Source organism: Rattus norvegicus, chromosome 3 (assembly GCF_036323735.1).
Source record: "Rattus norvegicus strain BN/NHsdMcwi chromosome 3, GRCr8, whole genome shotgun sequence".
NCBI lineage: Eukaryota > Metazoa > Chordata > Mammalia > Rodentia > Muridae > Rattus > Rattus norvegicus.
Genome location: NC_086021.1, coordinates 70,745,623 through 70,768,631, shown reverse-complemented (window position 1 = coordinate 70,768,631; position 23,009 = coordinate 70,745,623). Strand labels below are relative to the sequence as shown.

Sequence of the window (23,009 nt, the reverse complement as noted above, 5' to 3'; positions counted from 1 at the left end):
ACTTTATAATGTCTTACCATGGGATCAGCATTCTATGATGTCTTCTGCTCCTTTGTTCTTTACTGTACTATCTCCATCCCAGTAAGTTTTAGTTGTTAAAGTCGTGGGATGTTATGGCCTCTTACACATGTGCTGTTTGCTATTCACCATAGTGCTTCATCTGGTCAGGGCGACCTGTGTCACTTTACAATACTCCCATCATGTCAAAGTCTGTACACACTGTGCATACAAGTTTAGGTACTGTTAAAGGGTAGAACATACAGAACAGGCACAAGATGAAAAAAAAAATCAAAATCTCATGAAATGTATGTCACATGATGAACCTAGCCGTGGCCTATAATTCTTATAAAATGCTATTTATGACAGGAAAATTTAATTACGTATAATAAAGTAAAATATATGTCAAGATAAACAATAGAAATAATTACAATTTTTTCCATAAATTACAGATAAGAAAGCATGCTCAAAACCATTGTTGTTTATGTTATATAATTATCAGTTTAGTAGAGAAACATATACTTTAATTAGGAATCATGATAGGGACTCAACAATAAAAATTTTTCTTTTTAAAATAAGAAACATCTAGAACCAGGTTCATATATTTCTGTCACAGTATGCATTTGTGCAGACAAAATTTCAAATTCTACTATTACTCTGTCAACTTATTTTATCAGACAGTTTAAGATTTCTACATTTTAATGAGTAACTGAAATAGTGGGGATCCAGCAAATTTTAACCCACACAAAAACACAATACAGAAGCGAACATTACATTGGCAAGGCCACAGATTGAAAACTATGAAGCTGCACATCAAGGCACATTTCTAAGAGGTAAAGGTAAGAGACAATTTTATACACTCCTCACTATTTCCTAAGTATGAGGATCAAAGGATAAATTAGATTCTATTTTTAAAAGTCCAATTTATCTTGAAACAGTACTTCCATAACAGCTTAGTTATATAAAATAAAATAAAAGCAGACTCAACTATATAATATCAGAAAAAGCAACCTTCTTGACTTATTGTCTTATTTGTACCAAGTATTAATAAAAGTAGTGTGATGTATTGACAGGCTAACTCATCAGTTGGCAAATTGAAAAAACACTTTCTATGTGTATAAGGTCAGGAAAAACTTTTTAGAAATTCATGTTGAAAATGGTTGTGTAGCTTTTGGGTAAGGACTATTGCCAGCCCACCTTGATGCCCATGAGAACATCCCTGCTTTAAGCCCAGCATCCACATCTCTCCTTTACCAACCATTGGTTGTGGGATTCAGTTTCAACTGACAGCAAAAGGTGGTAGCAAGCTCAGTTTTATTATATTAACGTGGCTAACTGTGCCAACGCCTTCTCATAATATATACCTATTATCTGCTAAGATAACTATCTGATACTTCTGTTATCCCTAATCATTTGTGGTTTTAGATACAAAATATGGAGTACTTTTGTTCTTGTTGTTGTTGTTGTTAAGGGAAAGGGAATACTGCTCTATTCTAAAATGATGTTGTCTTATATGTATCCAAAGAAATTAGAGGGATTAAAAATTAAAACTCACAAATAATCTATACGTAAAACAATGTTTCGTGTGATGAGTTTTCTAACTTGAATGTGCAGATTAAATAGTGGGAGAGGTCCTTTTCAGTATATGAGCTAATTTCTGAGCCAGAAAAATTATTGATTAATATTTTTCTTAATTCTTCATGTTAATACTTGTTAGTAGATAGGCAGGCAACAATCTTTGACTATTAAAGACAGAAGAACAGGAAATGGTTAGGTTGAATTACTCTCCTTTCATTCTTTATCTAGAAAAATGATTTTTTAAAATGTCTGCATAAATACCACATAAATACATTAATTGGAACCAGCGAAAAGGACATTTACCAATGTAGAGATGGGTGTTGCTAATACCCTCAGTGTATTATATCTGGCTTCTCAAATCAGTTCTCCTCCACTGAGAGAATAGTACAACTGCACTTGGCTGAGAACAGAAGACCTGTTTCAACTTTTAGCCTCAGTAGTGCCAGTGCACATTCAGAAATCTGGGCCTGCTGTCTCGCATCCATGAAGGACTGACGTCAAGCCTGGACTATGCGAGACCCTCTTGGGAAAAAAGTAAGTGAGACACAGACAGAAAGACAAAGACAGAAAGACAGAGACAGAAAGACAGAGGACAGAGACAAAGACAGAAAGACTAAGCATTTACAACCTCTCGGCTGCATTCCTCATCTGTCGAATGAGAAGTTAGAAGGAACTGCATGTGTTTTGGCCATTACAAGCTTCAAATGGAATAAGAACCTCCTCTTTCCTAGTGCAAGTTGGGGCAGAGTAGTTATACATTCAAAATTCTCTCAGAAATGCTTAAGTGATGGGAAGATTTCGTTTTGCGGTTGTTGCAGATTTATATCTGCTATCAACAGCACTGTCCTAAGCAGTCTTCCTTAAGTACTTACTAAGTGCTTGTAATAGACCCTGGTGCTAGGTTCTAGGTCATACATGTTTTCTTCTCTCCTAACAGGATCTGATGCAGCTCAGACTGGCCTTGAATTTATGATATGGCGGCAGCTAGCCTTGCATTTCTGAGCCATCTGCATCTTTCTCTGGGTACTTGAGTTAGAGATGTGCATCACCAGAGCCAGCAATGCATTTACTATTATGATTTATGTACTATGGCTGCGGTTTTCCAAGTGGAGAAAGAGAAAACTACAATGTGGTCAGCATCGTAGACTAAGTAAATGAATCTTCAAAGAAGGATTGGAGTCTTGGTTTCCGATCCTAACCTTATCATTTCCATTCTCCTACCCTTTGTGAACGATGGACAGTTCAGTGTTTGTTGTGGATTGTCTCAGGGTTTTAGTGGGTCAACCTGGTGTGGTGAGTATCCGTGGCATCCATCCAGTGACAAATCCCAAAGTGACTTCTCTAGCCCTACCCTTTCCAGACTTCACATTTGCCTAAGAACCAAACTCCACAGTTCCTCCCCTAATGTTTAACAGATGTTTCAAATACTGGTGCTGAAAACCAAGCACATGATTTATCTACAGGTTGTTTTACTCAGACCTGTTCCAGGCTCAGTCCACAGCAATTCCAGTTTTCTTTCTGATCCAGACTAGGGACTTACTGTCACCTTTAACTTCTGTTACTACATTATGGACTGTACTCTGTTGCTCAGGAAACTGTCAGCCCCCTGCAACACCCATCTAAATTTGATGGCACTCTGATTCTCTGGACCATGGCCAACTATCATCCCGTGGCCATTCCCATGCATTTTAATGTACAGTAAAGGTGCTGCTGTGGGAACCACGAAAGCAAGATTCAAGCCTAGAGTTTTCACTGAGTGGAGTGAAGCACAAAACCACCATGAAAACCACTGTCCCATACATCTTTGAGTTAGTGGGATCTTGGCTTAGTTCTTATAGTATCAGCAAAAGATAGAAGAGCTTACCTGCATTTATTATAATAAATGTAATTGCCTTTCGTCATATCTATACTTCAAGAGAGTGCATTTGAAATATGACATTTTAATTCAGAAAATTAGGGAGGGAGTAAACTTGTCTAATTTACTTCCCTTGAAGAAATCTGTGAGTCTGCATTGTTTAAAAGGCTTTAGGAAAGCCTAGAGTTCATCTCGAGGCTGACTAGACGTCTCAGTGGGTAAAAGTGCAGCCCCCAAATCTGATGAGCTGACTTAGATCACCAACATCCACACAGTGGAAAGAGAAATGTCTCTCCCTTGTTTTCTTCTTACTTCCATACCCATGCCTCCATGTATATGGAAATCTCTCTCACAAAAAAATGCATGCAAACAATTTTCTAAATTGAAATATGAATTCATTTTACCATAGCTTAATAGATTTGCTTGCTCCTGCTTTAATTTATAATGCTGTTGTCCTATTTCTCCCTGAGCTACTTACAATAAAAGACAGACTCAAGTAGTGTGTGAACCTCCAGGGAGGTCCTAACAGGAGCCATGTCTCCAACATCTAGACTCTGACTGTCCTTCTGAAATGGCCTATGTCTTCTACCAGTGGAAATGTCATCACTGGCACTGGCTCCTGAGGTTCATAACTTTCAAAGACTTTCATAAAGGGGGTGGTATCTTTTATGAAGTATCCTATAGAAGATATGATCTCCTTATATTTCAAAACAAAAGCCCACCCAATTTTCTACATAGGGCCTAGTACTTTTCCATCAGAGGGGGGACAAAACTGATTTTCTTTTCCATTCAAATCTTTTCTACCTGTTTTACATCAGATTTTCTAATTTTTGCTTTCTTAGTGAGTATTTTCCTTAGTGCATATCTCTAAGTGTCCTCTATGAATGGGGCATAATTTCATAAACCATATTAATGTAAGTGAAATATAGCCATTGTAAATATAATTAATTCACAGAGATATTCGTGCAGTGCACATTAACTTGAAACGTAAGAGAGCATCATTTTAAGCGTGGGAAACAAGACACAGACTCTGACTTTATTATTCATGTCTAATGGTCAAACTTTTTCTTTGTGTGACTGCTTCTCTTACTGGAGCATATGGAAGGAAATTTTATTGATGTAAGATAATGCACAATAAATTTTAAAGCCTTAGATATAAAGACCAAAGCATATTATGCTGATGATACCTATGTAGACCATGGGGAAAAGAATCCATCAGAAGTACAAAAAAGAAATAATATTCAAAATGCTATACTTCTAGACACAGAACTTGTATTGCCAGGGAAACTTTGGGGACATGCTTTATTACTATCTAAACTGAGATAGGTCCATTGCACCAGGTTTACCCCATTTTCAAATTTCTTTATCTAATTCAAGCTACATCTACTACTAGCGGTGAGATTTTATAGTGGAAGTCTTAAATTTAGATCCTGGTCTGACTATAGCATAATATTTCAGGCCATAACTCTCTCTAACTTAAAATTTGTCTTGTCAGGGCCTGTAAAATGCTTCCATGAGTTAAGTGCTTACCACGAAAGACTGCCAACCTGAATTAGATCCCTGGAACTCACACAAATGTGGAAGGAGAGAGCGGATGTCACAAAGCTGTCCTCTGCCCTCCCCAAATGTACCCTGGCACCTCACACAGACACACGGCACGCACACCTGCTGACATAGCTCGATTTTCAGGACCCACATGGCAGAGAGAACTGACTCCTACAAGTTGTCCTCTGACTTCCACATGTATGCAATGGCATGTACATGTACACACAAGTACACACAAGTACACACACACAAACACACACACAAATACACACACACACACACACACACACACACACACACACACACCCCAAATAAATAAATAAATGTAGTAAAACACTTAAGAGTTTAAGGTCTTGGGCTAAGCATGATGGCACACTCCTTTAGTCCAGCATTCAGGTGGCAGAAGCAGGTTAATGTCTGTAAGTTCAAGGCCAGCCTGTTACATATAATCAGTTCCAGGATAACCAGGACTACATAGAATACCCAGTCTGAAAAATCAAAATAAAAAACAAAACAAAACAACAACAACAAACAAACAACAACAAAAAGAGTTTGTCCTAATAGAAACTTAGCTGTGTTTCAGTTTCTTCCACTTTGAGTTGGGTTCCTGAAATACACAACTCTTCATAGAAACTGGAGGTTTCTACACATTCCTATTTGTTCCCCTCCCCAGTACAGCTCTGGTCTTTGCTTCTTTGGCTTTCTGACTCTTAGCAAGACTACTGCTTCTGCCTAGAATAAACCTCTTACTCCAGCTACTGTGTTTAACTTCAAGGACTAAGCCAAGTCACTGTTATCTGTTAAGTACTCCCCTGTCCTGTTTCCAGGAATCATGTCCTTCAGTAAGGAGAATAAGGACTGCAGTTGAGTATATAGAGACAGGCAGACTGAATAAAACCAGGGAGCAAGTAATCAAAAGAGAGTCGGGGAGAAAGTCAGCACAAGTGCCATTGGGAAAAGAACTTGGAAAACATTTCAAAAGTCCCAAGGTATGTATAAACACACTTGTATATAGTCATGAACACAAAGTTTACAAGCACCAACATGACAAGAGAACTTAATACAATTCTGACCAAAGAGCCAAAACCACAATATAGACTCTTTGTCACTGTGTATTTTAAATGATGGATCACTGAGAAAAATCAATGCCCAGGAACTGTTCCAATATAGCACTATAAAGCTCAAAGGCATGAAAAGCTATCCTGGCTGTGTCGCTAAAATGAATGAAGGGTTGAAGGCAGGGAGTGATTGGGAAGGGACCAGAAGATGAAGAAATGGGTCAGAGAGAATCAAAGCCCTTAGGAGGGAAAAGAGGGTTTTACTTACCTGCCGTCCCACCTTGCCACAGGCTTGCTGCTGAGGAAGACCAAAGAGCCACCAGTGGACACTGACAGCCACACATATTTTGAAAATGCTCTATTTTATAATTAAGTCACAGGGGAAAAATTACCATTCGAAATGACTATGAGTCAAAAGGATATGAATGTACCAAAATCTTAATAGCTAATTTTCTAATGGGGTTGAAGGGAGTTAAAATGTACAGGGCAGAGGTGGCGCTGAACCGCGAGATTGCTTTCCCCTTATTCAATACTATAAAGGTCTGAAAGAGAGAACACAACACACAGATCAGAATTCACAGGCTGCATCAGGATATGCGAAGAGAGTAAGAGACCCCGCTAAAATGCCCAGCGCTGCAACAGTTACCAGCAAAGGACAGCACCCTAGTCCTCTTTCTTGCAAACTATGCAAAATTGGATAAGCAACTTCGGGAGGTAAGGAATACTAAGACAATTCTGTGGTCAGGACCACGGGACTTCTGTGTAACTTTGCCGACTCTTTGACTCACTTCTTCGGCAGTCTAAAAATGAGGTTTCGGCAACTTTTGTCATGGAGGTTATTTTCTCGTGAAAACTGCTAGAACTTTGGGTTTTGGCCCTTATATGTATTCTGGTGTTCTACCTTCTGCAGGGAGCCATGGGAAAAATAACAGTCTGTGGGATGAAGGCATAATTGAGCCTATGGAGGACCTCAAAGCCTTAGGTCAAGTTCAAGGCAATAGGGGGGATCTTAGACACTGCTTTAGAAGTATAAAAACCACACACACCCTTTCTCTACTTTTCCCTTCATCACAATGCAGTAGCACCGGGGTGAATCTGCATGCAACTTACTGTTTAATTAGTATCCAGGAAAATAAATTGGCTTTGTCTTCCTCCCATGCCCCATTGCAGGAGGCCTCTGCGGTATATGTCTGTCCCCCCCCCCCCCCCCCACAGACTCAACCAGGTGCTTTCAAAACACTTTAAGACAACGGCCCCATTGCTTTCTCAGCCCACCCAGCATCCTAGAGATATTTTAAGAGATGGAAAGGGGTACACTCTTCACCATCTTAAAGAGATCGGGTTCAGGGGGAGCAACTGGTCTAAAAACTCACTTTCTTATTGATATAGTAGGGGTCCAGGTCCTCCAGTGGTTCTGACACCATCTCTGGAGGAATGTCTCCATAAATAAAAGGAAGGGATTTTCCTGCTTCCAAGTCACTATTTGGCTTTGGGCCATTTTCATCGTCTTCGTCCTTGCGTTCCTGTTTGGGTCTCTTAGCTTTCTCTTCTGCAATGCGCTGTTCGATAGCAGCAAGGGATTCCCTGGTAAAGAAGCGGAAGCTGTCAGGTCCTGGAGGTACCAGCACTGACCGTGCCATCTTTTCATCCTGCTTCTTTAGTCACTGTTTAGCTCCTCGCGTAAGAAAGTGCTACAGAAACAGGAGGGGAGAAAGCAATGACCGTTAAGATGACAGGTGAGGGTGGCCATCCCAGGACACGGAACGTAAAGTATACAAAGCAAACAGCTAGAGCATTTCACAAAGGCAGCCGCTTCCAGCGCTGTGAGCCCTCATGCATGCATTCATCTGCCTGCATGGAGAGCTTTCTCTCACATCCAGTAGGTGTGCATGAGGTAATCTATTCTCCCACTCCTGAAATGTTTGAAGGGATCATGCTACTTGGGGGGAAAACACCCTGTTCAGAGCTTGCGAATGGGAGATACTGTGCGTCTTTCTGTATGCTCGCTCTTTCATTTGTGTGAATATTTTTGGGAGCCATTTTTATTCACTCTGCATTCTGTCTGAAAAATATAGCATTCAAAACAAAAGAAGGAAAAAATCAGACAAAATTGTAGAAGCAGGGCTGTGCAGTAATCTTGCTTCTGCCTCTCTCTCTCTCTCTCTCTCTCTCTCTCTCTCTCTCTCTCCCCCCATTTTCTTTCTTTTTACTTTTCCTTTGGCCCAATTTAGAACCTTTAAGGGTTTATTCAAAACCATGTCATCTGGGAAAAAGCTGAGGAAACCCTGCAAGTCCAGGCTGTGGAAACAGGTAGAGAGCAAGGCGGGGTGAGGGGGTGCAGGAGTTGCCCTGGCTGAGGGCTGCATTTGGAACTGCTGGCAAACTAGACAGGAAGGAACCAGGCACCTGCCAGCACAGGCAGGAAGTCACTCACATCAGAGGTCTGGAGCTTGGGCCTCCTGGCTTAGCAACCTGCTGCCAACTAGTGTAATTGCTTCTTAAATTAACAAATTTGCAGAACCAGAGGAAACATCACGGAGAGATACCAGATTTCCAAGTCAGAGTCTCATTTGATAAAAAATCTAGCAGAGCAGTGTAAATATCCATTTCAGAATGTGGACTTGAAAAAAAATGGTATGTCTAACAGTTTCTCTTTTAAGCATAGTCCCTGTAATATGGGTTTTTGTGATGGTATATAAATGGGCTTTAACTGACGTTCAAATCACATTTTATTAAAGTAGAGAACTTGGTAATTGTGACTGCAAATGTGACCTCAGCCAGGAAACTCACAGGAGTTTCTGTGCTATTTAAAGAATAAAGCAGAAATTTTGACCCCAGAATGGCATTTCTTCAAAATCATTAAATCTATTTCTTATTTTTTGTTTTTCTTTTGTTAAAAAAATTCATTTTAACCTCTACACTACAGAAATGAGTTGCCACTGTCATGTATGAGATGCTTCTTCTAAGAGTAAAACAAGTTACCCATTTATTTCCTCAGTCCACATCTGGGAACCCACCAGCAAATCTGAACGGCATACGCTACTGCATAGTTAGCATTAATTATCTTTCTTAAGTTGACCAGCACCTTTCAGACACCAGCTGTCAGATTGCCCTGTCAGCATCACAGCATCTCCAAAGCATCCCTCATTTTCCTCTCTCATCCCCAGAGGCTCTGATGCCTAGCGGAAGGCACAGGCATCAAGATAATTCTTCCACGTTCAAGGGAGAAACCTGCCGTACCCATGCCTGGGATTCTAGGGGGACAGACATGCTAAAACATGCAGCCAGCAGCTTCAGAATGAAAGTGGTCCCCCTAGAGATTCCCCCAAGGATTCTACTGCAAAGGTGGAGAAGCCTCACAGAGAGCAAGCATAGTTAAGAACAGGAACACGTTACCCCTGCAGAAGCTTTTACACTCAGAGTTTTGGGTTGATAGGCTGGAAGCAAGAAGACTGCAGCTAAAATTCCATCATGCTTTAAAAAAAAATTTTTTTTTTCAAATTCTCCTTTAAAGACCACACCTAACTTCCTGTAAGAGGATTCTGGTAACTGAAGTAAGAACAGGCATTTCCTGTGCGGGGACTACAAAGTGACATTTTTATAACAGCCACTAGAGGGCTAGGAACTGTGAAGAAAAACACCTTCCTAGAAAAACACTGAGTACGCGGCTGGCAGCCCTAAGCGTTCATGGGTGGAGCCCGGAGGAGGGTCCATACGCAGACAGGGACCCAGGCATAGAGCTGAAAGATCGCGGGGAAGCCTTCTGCTGACTGGCAACGCTTCCGTTCAGCCCTTTTATTCTCTAAGCCAAAAAGGCATTTAATCAAACTAAATAATTCAAAAGTAAAAAGAAGCAAATAGTCAAGGGTTAAAAATTTAAATCCCTATAGTAGGTTACTGATTCTGTTAATGAAATCACATTGGATATGCTATACACAGTCAGATTTAGCATTACTTTCCTTTCCAGAATATCTGGGGTCCAATAAATTATTGTTGATGTAACGAAGAGGCAACCTTTTCACTATGCACTATTTAAGTTAATTTTCTCCAGTAAAAAAAAAAAAATGTTTAATTTGATAATGCAAAAATCGTCTCTTTCCCTCTGACTAGGTCATTGAAAGGAAACCAGGGGGTCTGCAGAGAAGGCACTTGCCTCGCAGACATGAGAACTTCAGTTTGGATGCACAGTACCTACATTTAAAAAAGGCAGGCAGATACTATAGCCCCTGCAATCCCAGGGCTACAAAAGCAGGTAGTGAATCGCCAAGCCAAGCTAGGTAACCTAGGCAAAGAGGTTACCTCCAGGCTCAACTGAGAGACCCTGATCAACAAGTATAGCAGAGAGCAGACAAGGAAGACACCCAGCACCTATCGCTGGCCTCTACACACACACACACACACACACACACACGCGCGCGCGCACTGAAATACACAAGCTATACCCAGCGTTATTTAACCTTTCTTACGCTGAAACCCTTTCATGCAGTTCCTCATGTGACTCCAAAGAGGTCATGGCCCACAGGTTGAGAACCACTGCCCTATGTGTCTATGTGAGCCCAAAACGGAAACGAAAAATGCATATAGAAAAGAAAAGCTACTAGGGAAAAAAGTAGTTCTGACAGGAAACTGAGACCATCGCTAGCACACTTTCAACTAATAACACAGTAAGAATGGAGAACCTACTATGTGCCAGTCACTGGGCTAAGATGCCTAAAGTGTCCCATCACTTTCTCCCCATAATTATCGAATAACACTTTCCTGACTTGCATTTGAAAAGAGAATAGTCTCAGTGAGATTAGAAACAAAAGTCTCCGGAAGTCACGTAGGAAGTCACGTAAACACCATTCAAACTCAGTCTGACAGCAAAAATTGTATCCTTCATATAGTCCTGAAAAGAAACATGAGCTACAAATTAAGCAGAGCTGCAAGTCTGTCCTCACTGTCAACCTGACTGGATTTGGAATCACCAGGAGACACACTTTCCAGCATGGTTTTGTTGGGTTTCCAGGGAGGCTTAAACCAAGGAGGATTCACACTCAATAAGTGAGGTCCTGTCCCATGGGGCAGAGTCCTGGATTGAATAAATGGGGAAAACAGAGAAAGCCAACTAAGTGCAGTGTTTTCTGCTTTCTGACTACAGTCACAATGTCCCCAGTGGCCTCATGGTCCTGCCAGCGCCAACTCCTGTCATCAAGCCATCCCTACCGTGATGGGTTGTGCTCCTCCCCCCCATTTTTATTGGTTATTTTATTTATTTACATTTTAAATGTTATCCCCCTTCCTAGTTTCCCCTCCACTAGCCCCCATTCACTTCCCCTCCTCCCTGCCTCTGTGAGGGTATTCCTCCACTCACCTACCCATTCCTGCCTCAGATCCCTAGCGTCCCCTATCCTGGGTCACCAAGCCTCCACAGGACCAAGGGGCTCCCCTCCCAGTGATGCCAGATAATGCAATCCTCTACTTCATATCCAGTTGGAGTCATAGGTCCCCCCAATCCCCGTGTACTCTTTGGGTGGTGGTTTAGTCCCTCGGAGCTTTGGGGCAGCAGGTCTGGTTGGTTGATATTGTTGTTCTTCCTATGGGGTTGCAAACCCCTTCAGCTCTTATAGTCCCTGTCCTAGCTTCTCCATTGGGATCCCCAGGCTCAGTCTGATGTTTGGCTGTGTATATCTGCATCTGTATTGGTCCATCTCTAGCAGAGCCTCTGAGGGAACAGCTAGACCAGGCTCCTGTCAGGAAGCACTTCTTGGCAACGGCTATTAATAGTGTCTGGGTGTGGGCCTTTCCTTCAGTTTTTGCTCTACTCTTTGTCCCTGCACTTTGACAGGAAGAATTCTGGATTAATACTTTTGAGGTGGGTGGGTGGTCCTATCCCTCAACTGGAGGCCGTGGATATCCATTGGACACGGTCTCTGCAGGTTCTATCTCCCCTTTGTAAGGTGTTTCAGCAAATGTCCTCCCTTTTGGGTCCTGGGAACCTCTTGGATCCCTGGCATCTGGGACTTTCTAGTGGCTGCCCCCAACCCCCACCCCCACTGCTGCACACCTCTTGTCAAATTTCTGACCCTCTGTACTTCTCCCCCATCTCCTCCCATAGTGCTTCTTCTTAAATCAGGCATTTTGTAACCTCAAAGAGAAGTAGCTAGCACAAGTTCATCTACCAAAGCTACATATTTGTGCATTTCCGGTCTTGTTTGCAGTAGAGATTATACGTTTTGAAACGAGAAAAACCTATCCAGAAATAGTATTTTACTCACTGAGAAAGTGACTCAAACTGGTTGTAGTAAAAAGAAAATTAAAAGGAAAGAAATGAAAGGCACGTGTTGGCTTGTAGTTTATTGTCTAAAGCTAACATTATAGGAAAAGTCAGGACCTCGGACAGATGTCATCAGCCCTGAGTTGTACTGTATTCTTGAGCTCTGATTTCCACAGTGAGAGATACTTTTTAGAGGCTTTTATTGTGACAGGTCCTACACAAAGTCCAACCTGCCAACCTCCCAAACCAACATGTAATAGGAAACAACAATAACAGTGCAACACACACACGAGCACGCACACACACACACACACACACACACACACACACACACACACACACAGATCAAACAAAATCAAAACCAAAAATGCTGTCTATCATCTCTCACTGGTCCCAATTCTACATGGGTCCTAAGTGACCACTCTGCAAAGTGACGTTTCCAATTAATTGGCATTGCCTAAGCCACATGCTTTGCAACAGAAAATCCTCCTTTGAAACACATGAGTTTTAGATCATATAAATAAAATGATCTGCAGTTAGGAGCACTTGCTGCTCTTCCAAAGGACCTGAGCTTGGTTCTCAGTGTCCATGCTAGTAGTGGCTCACAGGTCCAGGTTATCTGATGCCTGATGCCCTCTTCTGGCCTATCTATCTATCTATCTATCTATCTATCTATCTATCTATCTATCTATCTATCATCTATCTATCTATCTATCTATCTATCTATCTATCTCTATCTCTTTCTCTCTCTCCCTCTCTCTCTGTCTCTCCCTCTGTCTCTCTCTCCCTCTGTCTCTTTCTCTCTCTCTCTTTCTCTCTCTCCCTCTCTCTCTGTCTCTCCCTCTGTCTCTCTCTCCCTCTGTCTCTTTCTCTCTCTTTCTCTCTCTCTCCCTCTCTCTCTGTCTCTCCCTCTGTCTCTCTCCCTCTGTCTCTTTCTCTCTCTCTCTTTTTCTCTCTCTCCCTCTCTCTGTCTCTCCCTCTGTCTCTCTCTCCCTCTGTCTCTTTCTCTCTCTCTTTCTCTCTCTCTCCCTCTCTCTGTCTCTCCCTCTGTCTCTCCCTCCCTCTGTCTCTTTCTCCCTCTCTCTCTCTCTCCCTCTGTCTCCCTCTCTCCCTCCGTCTCTCTCTCTCTCGCTCTGTGTGTGTGTTTCTCACACACAAATAAAAATGAAACTAATCTTTACAAAAGAATTTTGATTAGCATAATAAGGGATATATTAATATAAATATGTAATTTATCAATATATTAGTCGTCTAATTTCAATGCCTGAAAATTTGGCAAGTAACAATATCAATATCAGAATATATACACAGTTGCCTGAAGACTTTAAACTGCATTCATTTGCATCACTCTTCATGCAGAAGATTTTATAATAACTTTTAAGATAAGACATTATTTTTGAAAGACTCATAAAATACTGGAGAGACAATAGATGTATATATATATATACAGATATATATATAGATAGATAGATAGAGGGATAGATAGATAGATAGATAGATAGATAGATAGATAGATAGATAGATAGATAGAGATGTATATATGTAACTTAGAAAAAGAAGGAAGAACCTTAGAAATTATATTTCTAAATTCAGGCACCATTGCTTTATTAGTACTTCTCTTTCAATGGTTCCTTTCTTTGGGGTTTCCAAATTATAAAAAGAAAAAAATGGATTGTGAAGGGCTGGTAAGATGGAGGCATAGTTGTGTTTCCTTGTCATCCCCCTGCAGGGAAGGTGGAAGCAGGCACTTCCTTGGGCCTTCCCGGATAGCCTGCTGAGCTTATTAGGCAAACTCCAGGACAGTGAGAGACCAAGTCTCAAAAAGAAAACACATAGGGGGATGGCTTTTGAGGCTCAACAGCCAAGACTGTCCTCTGCTCTCCACACATATGTGCACATGAAGCTGCATACAAGTAAGTGCATCTGAACACATTCAAATATTTACCTGCATACATAGAAACACACACACACACGCACACACACACACACACATACACACACACACATACACACACACACACAAAGGAACATTGATGAAATAAAAACATAAATTAAGCTATGCTATTATACATAATGATATAAATACAAGTGATACATTTATACTTACATAAAGGGACAATTATAAAAAACAAGGCTATGTAATGACTATTGTGTAACTAATTTCTCTGCATAAGAATCAGCATTTATATAATATAATAAGTACTGTAAAGACAAACACTCAGTAAGAAAATGGCTGTTATTATTTCCTGTAGATGAGAATGTAATCATGTAGTAATTGATAATTAATAGCTTGGGATAACTTAAAAGTCCTAGAGACTTTGGCTCCCCAGAGTGAAGAAGATTCAGAAAATCTGAGAAATACGGGTTTATAACAGCACCCTTTCAGTCCTGTTTGAAAATAATGACCTAGTTTTCTTCAGGATATTAGAATAATGTGTGCATAAACTTAGATCGCATTTGTGAATCTTATTTGAAGATTTTTTTCCCCCTAGATTTCTCAAGGACTTTTGTCCTGAGGTTTGAGCCTGTCCTCCTGTGCTTTTTAGCGGTCACCTGCTGTGGTTTTGTTTCCTTTTTTTATTCAGCCTGAATCCAGTCCCTCTCTATACCTAACAATTTTCCCAAAGGGGAGAAAGTTCTGGGCAACCAGACTTTCATGTTTTCTGTGGTGGATTAGGAAGAGAGTACAATACAATATGAAAGACCAAAGTGCAGTATGTACCAGTTAAAAAATATCATTTTTTTTTCTTTTTAATACTAGATGTATTATAACATGAGACAAATTTTTTTCAGTTCTTTGTGTTCATACTATGTATTGAGAATGTTTACATTAAAGATAAGCATTCCTTTTTATGATTACTACATCTTTGAATACAGCTTGATTTTGTTGAACAGATATGTTTATCTATTGTACCATGATGAACTCAGAGAAATATAAGTCAATCTGAAAAATAAAAAAACACTTTACATGGACTTTTTCTGAAAAAAAAAAGTAAATTATAAAAGGAGGTATTCCAGTCTGGAGAGATGTATCAATAAGTAAAATCCTAGAACCCACAGAAAAGTGTGGCATTGTGGCACCTTCTGTAAATCCAGCCCTGGCCAGCTGAGATAGGCGAACTTAGAATTTCAAGTGAGGCAATCGAGCAAAAATTCCATGATCCAGGTTCGGTGACAGACCCTACCCTTCAATATAAGGTGGAAAGCAATAGAGGAAGATGCCCAAAGTTAATCTCTGACTTTCACAAGTGTACACAGAGGTGATTTAAGCACACATATGCATACACCTATCACACACACACACACACACACACACACACACACACACACACAAAGACATATATGATCTCTCTCCTGGTCTTATGGTTTTTATTTGCTATTTAATGGTGCATTAACTAAAGTGGGAAGATACTGGGCAAGCATTAAGCAGCACGGCTCCTTTGATTCAAAGTGGACTTGTTTCTCAAAGAATTCAATTTACTCTCCCCGTGAGCCCCTCCAGGGAATTGCAGTCTCTCTATCTGAGCACACCTGGGTTGGTTGTGATGAAAAACCATGGCTCTTGCTTGCCCTGGCATTGACAGGCTGTAGTGTATTCTTGATTGCATCTTAACCTGCCTTTGTGTCCCCTAAGTGCCAACAAAGCTAGTGACAGTAGAACACGAATGTCTTCCTATCAGCAACTTACTGTTCTCCCTGGAGGGTGACAGTGATCATTGGGAAATGGGAGCAGGGAGGTTGAACAGTTAGATATATCAGGGACAGGGGTATTGATTATAATATGGAGGTCTGTAAGATTCCCTGCCAATCCAGCCCTAATAGGTCTCTCAACCAACTGCTCTCCCTGATTTATTTTTTGCCTCAGTAGAGGAGGAGTCGGCTTAATTTAAAATGCAAGACAAACTGAGTCACTAGGTTGCTAAAACTTCTGAAGTGAAATTCCATTTTCCTAGGAAAAACCAAAGTATATAGAGAGCCTTGTACTAGTCTGTCCACCAGCACTACCACCTTCTACAATCCTTTCTTTCCCTTCCCCACACATGGCCATGGCTCTCAAGTACTCAAGAAACAACTTCTACTTATATACATAAGCTGTTTTCTCTTTGCCTGATACACACACACACACACACACACACACACACACAGAGAGAGAGAGAGAGAGAGAGAGAGAGAGAGAGAGAGAGAGAGAGAGAGAGAGATGTGCCTACATAGAGACAGTGAGAGACACACACAGAGAAACAGACAGACACACAGGCAGACAGGCAGACAGACAGACAGACAGAGAAGAGACACAAAGACACCGAGACAGAGAGAGTAATTTGTTTTGTCCTTTTCTTTCATATGTCATAATCTTTGCTTAACGTTTTCCTCGCTGATGATTTTTTTCCCAGCCATACTGTCTAAAACTGCAAACCATCTGCACACGTTCTGATGTACACCATGCCAGCAGCTTCTTCCTGATTTCTCTTCATTGTTTTATCTGTTACTATTACACCGTCGAACTACTCACAGTATCTGTTGCTGTCACATCTAAGGCAAAGTTCACATCTAAAGTCGGTTAGTGACTCCAGACACAGATTCTGAGTTCGATTAAGGAAATTGCCCTGGAATGAGACAGTAGGGTATGTCAAGGAGTTTTGGGCCTGGATGAAGAGGAAGTCAACCAAAACGGACTTCCAAAGCCGTCAGGACCCTCATGAAATTGTCATAGCCAGTTATTTGCTCTCTGTGGAAGAAGTAGAAATGCCCAGACACTTTCACAGTCTGATGAAGTAAGCACACAGATTCAAATAATCCAAAGGCAGTTCTCCAGAAGGCGACAGACAGCGCTCTGAACAACACCACTAACATACACCAGAGAGGCAGGAGACCACAAGAAGAAATAGAAAGGACCTTGGTGGTCTAAAACTCGGTAGAGCAATATGATGTCAATATGAGAGCAAGATTTCTTTTTATAACTATTCTCAGGACGGTCTCTAGTGCCTATCAAGAAAATATATAGATAAGTAATTGTAATGTGCACCCTCTAGGGTACAGGTATTATAAAACTGAGCACTCAGCAGACACAGAACTAGACTTTTCACCAAGACAAAAGTATTCTATTTCTTTTAGAAGCACCATCTCCTCTGCTCAGGCTTATGGTGTCACGATGATCTCTCTCCATGATGCTCCAACCTGCTAAGTCAGCCACACCTCTGAACCATTGTCCCCTGTCTCTTCCCCTTTTCTTTGGAACAGCGAGATTAGAGACAGATTATCAGTTAATGCTATTACAAAGTAAACAGTTGGTCACTACCCTTCAGTCTGTTCCTCCTCTATCCACTTTATACACAGCTTCAGTGGAATCTATTTTAAGCCATGATGATGAACAGGGGAGAGGCCCATGCCTTCCATCCCAGCACTTGGAAGGCTGAGGTAGGGAGACTATCTTAAGTGCAAGGCTGGTTTGGTCTACTGAGTCAGATGCTAAGACAGCGACCAGACAAGCAACAAAGATTCTGTAATTTCCATAAACTGTTCCCAAAACATATGTTTAAGTGTAATTAAAATCTCGATTTTATTCTCCTTTTTTGTCTGATCATAGCTCTCCTCTCCATCCCTTCTACTCTTCTATTTATTCAAATTAACATGAACTGTTTTCTTGCTCCAACCCCTTAAACCTTCTTATCTTTGTGTTTTGGTTTTATTTAGGATGTAATATAGTCACACTTCTACCAAATAACTTGCCGAAGCTGCATTTCAGCAGGTTCTGTAAGCCACCCCTGTCTTCTAAACTAGCAGTCAGTTCTCCCTTCTGAAGACATGGAGGAGTAAAAAGACCAAGAGACGCTGAAGCAATGAATGGTCTAAATAAAAACTTTGTCCTGCCATTTACTAATGCATTGATTATGACCTTAGATAAGTTACTCTGTGACTCAATTTTCCCATCAGTGAGCAAAGACCCATTTTGACTTTTTCATATGAATATACATATTATATTGTGACTGTCATATGAAGAGGTTTAATTTCTATATTTCTCTTTTTAGTTCATCTTCCTTACCCTATGTCATTTCCTTGATTTCTGGGTCGCTGAGCAGAGCGTCATCACACCTCAGATAATGGCAGCACAAGCCAGTGATAAATCAATTTCCTTAAGCCTGCTTTTCACTCAGCAACTTTCCTCTTTTCATTGAATGTACTCCATTCTTTCTTGTTGTTTAAAAATATATTTTACTTTCATTTATATGTGTGTATACATGTAATCTGTATGTGTATGACCACGTATGTTCCTGTGCCCACTGTGGCCAGAAGAGTGTACCAGGTCCCCAGGAGTTGGATTCATAGGCAGCTGTGAGCTGTCAGAAAAGGATACTGAGACCAAACTTAAGTCCTTTGCAAGAAAAGCAAGTATTCTTCACTCCTGAGCCGTCTCTCCAGCCTAATCCTTGTTAGGATGAATGATGGATCTTCTAGGTGTCTGATGTTTTGGTGTTTTATTTGTAAGTTCTATACAAATAACTGGGTACACGTATGATACCTCACTAGTTTTAACGTTCCAGCATTTCCTAATGCATTGTCCTCAATCTACAGTTGGAGAAGGCATTTCGCTTTTCCTCCTCATTCTCCCCACCCCCTGTACTCTCCTTCTCCCCCTCACTAACTCCCTCTTCCACACACACACTCATGCATACTTGCTGGGCATTTTTTCTGAGTATGTATTATTTCACTGGTAAGCTAAAGCCCATACTCATTTAATGTTTTAAAACCTTATAAATGTCCAATTTCTTTGGATGGTTTTGTTAAATTAGATCCTTGTTATCTAAATTTAGATTTCAGCTAAAGTAGAAAACTTGTTCAATACTAACAGCGTAATTCTCCTCTTTGAGAGCAGATTTCTCTGTTTTCATCCATTCCCCAGACTACCTTTGTTCTGTTGTACCAGACATGTCCCCTTGTATCTGTCACCTCCCTTGAAGACTCCAACCCCTTTTCAGTGTCATCCATAAGATGTACAAATCTGTGCCATGGCTTGCAGAGCTGATTGTCTGGTTTTCTGTTCTATCTACTTTTACCTTACTGTTCAGCCGTGATCACTAAGGTTTTCTAAGCTTGCTTCCTGGCTTCCAGACATCAGCTTACGTGGTTTTCATCACCTGAAATTTAACTCATGCCAGTTCAACCTGGCATTAGAAGCTTTAAGCCTCCAATGTTATATTTTCCGTGAACATTTTCACGGCTTTCCAAATGAACATGCTCCCTCACTTCTTCAAGCTCTGGGAAACTCGGCAATCGAGAACTATTTGTATAAATAGAGACAATTGCCTGTTATACCAAAAGGGGAGGCTCCTCTGTGTAACTCTTGTAGTATGTATGGCAGTGAGCATTCAAAGAAATAATGGAACAGCAGGAGATTTCAGAGAGTCTGCCATGAGCACCTGGTAGGAGGTTTTACATACAATAGGGGGTTGTGACTCAAGGCAAGTCTAAGCCTACCATTGGTGAATAAAATTAATGAAAAATTAATGAATAAAAATGTATTCATTAACCTAAAATAAACAAAAGACCATTATACCTTACAAGTAATAGTATTCACCTTGGTTTGCAAACAAAAAGTGAAACCAGGAGCCTTCCATTTATTTGCTCTCTCAGTGGAAAAATGAAACCCTGGGACAATCAATCAGAAACACCAAGCATTGCAGTTAAGGAAGGAGGGACCTTCTGTCACCACCCGACAGCTGGCTTTGAAGAAGTGTCCTTTGGTTTGCTCCCAAGCTCTCTTACAAAGCCCCCAAATCACCTCGAGTTTGGAGGTATCTGACTGAAGGATTGATGGCTTGCATAAACCATCATATCATGTTATTCTTGTTTATTTTGTAATAAATATAATAAACCACTCTTAGGGGTAGAGCCCACTCTCAGCAGTAGACGTCCAATGGAAAAAGAATTTTAGGGCATCGATATCTTTGGAGTTTCTTGGTTTCACAATATTAAGTAAGAGCATATATATTCTCTTTGTACATAATATTAAGTGATGTTAAGTAAGGGCATATATATGCTCTTTGCACATATATTACAGATCCTTTGCATGTAGATGACAGCTTCCAGCTCTGAGTTTCTGTGGCATTCCTGTGTACACAAACTTGTGTGGTTCTGTATCTACCCAAGTTTCTGGTGCTTTTTGTTTGGCCCCTTTTTTTGGTTGGTTGTCATTTTCTGATTGGTTTATGCTTAATTTAATTTTATCTTTTTCCTTGGGAACTTGTTTGTTTTCTAAAAAAGAGACAGAAAGGGTATGTATCTGGATGGGAGGGGACTTGAAGAGGATCTAGTAGGGGTACAGGAAGGAGAAAGTGGAATCAGAATATACTCAATGGAAAGAGAAAGTAAGTATAGGTAATGATGGTTAAATACTGAGACTTGCACAAAACAAAACGGTATTTTAAAATATTTAACAATTCCTCAACTTATTGAAACAAGACAGGTACTATCATAAGGATACTTGGTTATAGTAAGAGCACCAGTGGAAGGGGAAGCCCTTGGTCCTGCCAAGACTGAACCTCCAGTGAACGTGATTGTTGGGGGGAGGGCGGTAATGGGGGGAGGATGGGGAGGGGAACACTCATAGAGAAGGGGAGGGGCTAGGGGGATGTTGGCCGGGTAACTGGGAAGGGGAATAACAGTCGAAATGTAAATAAGAAATACTCAAGTTAATAAAGATAAAAAAATTTTAAAAAAGGATATTTGGCTATAAGTATTTAGTTATATATATTATGTATATGAACTATGTTAATATGTACTCACAATTATTTTATATGTAATATATAATAAATATATATTCGCAACTGTTTTTAACTTCTAGATTCTATAGTTTCTGAGCAATTCGACTTCTACTAGATGAAAAAGTGAAAATACAGTAATTATTCAGATCATTTGTGCAAAATCTGGATAGTACCTTGAGCACCATGTGAGGTCTTCATAAATATATGGCGTTTAATTAAAAACGAACTCCAACTCGCCTTTGTGTAGCTAGATCTCAAGGTGTCAGAGGAGAAAACGAAGGAGGCGACCATTTCATCAGTAAATATGGTTGGTTCCGTGTTAAAAAAAAATCCATTTAAAATAGAATTATATATGAGCATTTTGATCTGCAGTGTGAGAAGCAAGTGTCAAGAGCAACATCACGAGATCGTCTTGCATCTTCTTAACCATCTGGAACTAAATAATTTTTTTTACTCTGTTGACTAGTATAAAAGTATGTGTTTTCAGTGAATATGCCAAAGTAAAGGATTTTTAGAGAGGCTGCCTCTTAGCTCTGGGTGTCATGGCTCTCCAGACTTTGGCCTGGGTCCTTTTGCAGTTGTTGCTTTTGTCTGGAGAAGGCTCATGTGTGCCCCACCCATTTCCCAGCTGCGCCTGCACGACCTTTCACCCAGAAGGTCTGGGTGTACTTTCTGCTATTTGGTTGAGCCATGTCGCTGGATACAAATATTTTCGTCTTCCTTCTGATGTTTTCTGCTTGTGGTTCTCTGACGAGGGTACTCGGGTTAATTTCAGGGTTGAAGGAGATAGATGCTGCTCCTGAAACACATACCAGGTGCTAAGAATATTCGTTTACCCCCTCTAGCTCTCAAGGTTCCACATGCATGGCATTGTGCTATCTGAATAAACTTAAATGTAACACAAGCATCTTATATATTTTCAGTATTAATAATCTAATTAACCATTCAGCGGCTTCTGTTTTATTACACGTTAAGATTTTATTTGTTGTTGTTGGGAATCCAACCCTGCCTTCCCGTGAGTGTAACAACAAAAAATGTAAGTGGCTACAGAGAACCGTAGTTCTCCCAACTACTTTGGCTAACAATAGCCCAGCTATTGAGCTAACCATTCAAAACCCTGCCTTTGTGGGACTTGTATGCTACCTAACTTAATTAAGAAGTATAGGTAATGCATATATAAATTGAATATAGAACACAGGAGTTGATGATAACTGCTTTAGAAAAATAGTACAGGATAAAGAGAGCAGTCTCAGAGTGAAGAGGGAAAGGGTAGGCTCCAATTTTAAGTAAGGTAGCCAGGAAGCTTCTTGCTGAAAATTGAGGCTTAAGGAAGAAATCAAGGAAGCCAGCCTTGTTGTGAGTCTTCCTAGGTGACAGGGCTCCGGGCAGAAAGAACACGGTATGGACTTTTGGAAACGTGTTTATAGTTGGAAGGGCCTGAAGGAAGGCAGATAGCACCGAGCAAATGGAATGACAGCGTAAGGCAATAACGCACGAACAGGAAGCCGAAAGTAGAACAGGTAGCCGTGACAGCAAGAACAATAGAAATGCTGCCAACCCCGGGAAGGCCCGCCATCTGGTTTCACAGCATTTTCGCCAGTGACACCTGTGACATAAATGTCAAGATCGGAGCCCAAGCCAGACCCTGAGAACCAGGAATCAAAGCACGAATAAAGGAAATATCACTGCCATTCAGCATCTCCAGCTTCAACTTAAGCATTGGAGATGCAGATGCAGGAGACGCTTGCCCAGGGTTACAGGAAAAAAAATCCCAACCTGTATGGCTGCCTGGGCCAGCATCCAGGACCGGCTTTGCAGATATGGGGAACACAGCAGCCAAATTTAGCCTAGAAATAGCATACATTGGAAACACAGACTAAGTGTTGGCTCTCCTTAATACTGTCAACATCTCAGAGGGGAGAAGGGATACTATTTTTAACCGCGATGCAGCTTTCAGAATA

General features: G+C 40.7%; 1 protein-coding gene across 4 annotated transcripts in view; it reads right to left on the bottom strand.

Moving 5' to 3' along the window:
• Positions 1–23,009, bottom strand: part of Scn2a (sodium voltage-gated channel alpha subunit 2) — a 134,708-nt gene that overhangs the window by 76,938 nt on the left and 34,761 nt on the right. For 2 of the 4 annotated variants that reach the window (XM_063283106.1, XM_063283105.1), the window contains exons 2-3: positions 7,407–7,724; positions 6,458–6,575 (exon numbers count right to left, since the gene is read on the bottom strand). In XM_063283106.1, coding sequence (XP_063139176.1) covers positions 6,458–6,575; positions 7,407–7,673 — 385 coding nt within the window. In that variant the 5' untranslated portion in view covers positions 7,674–7,724. 4 annotated transcript variants of the gene reach the window in all.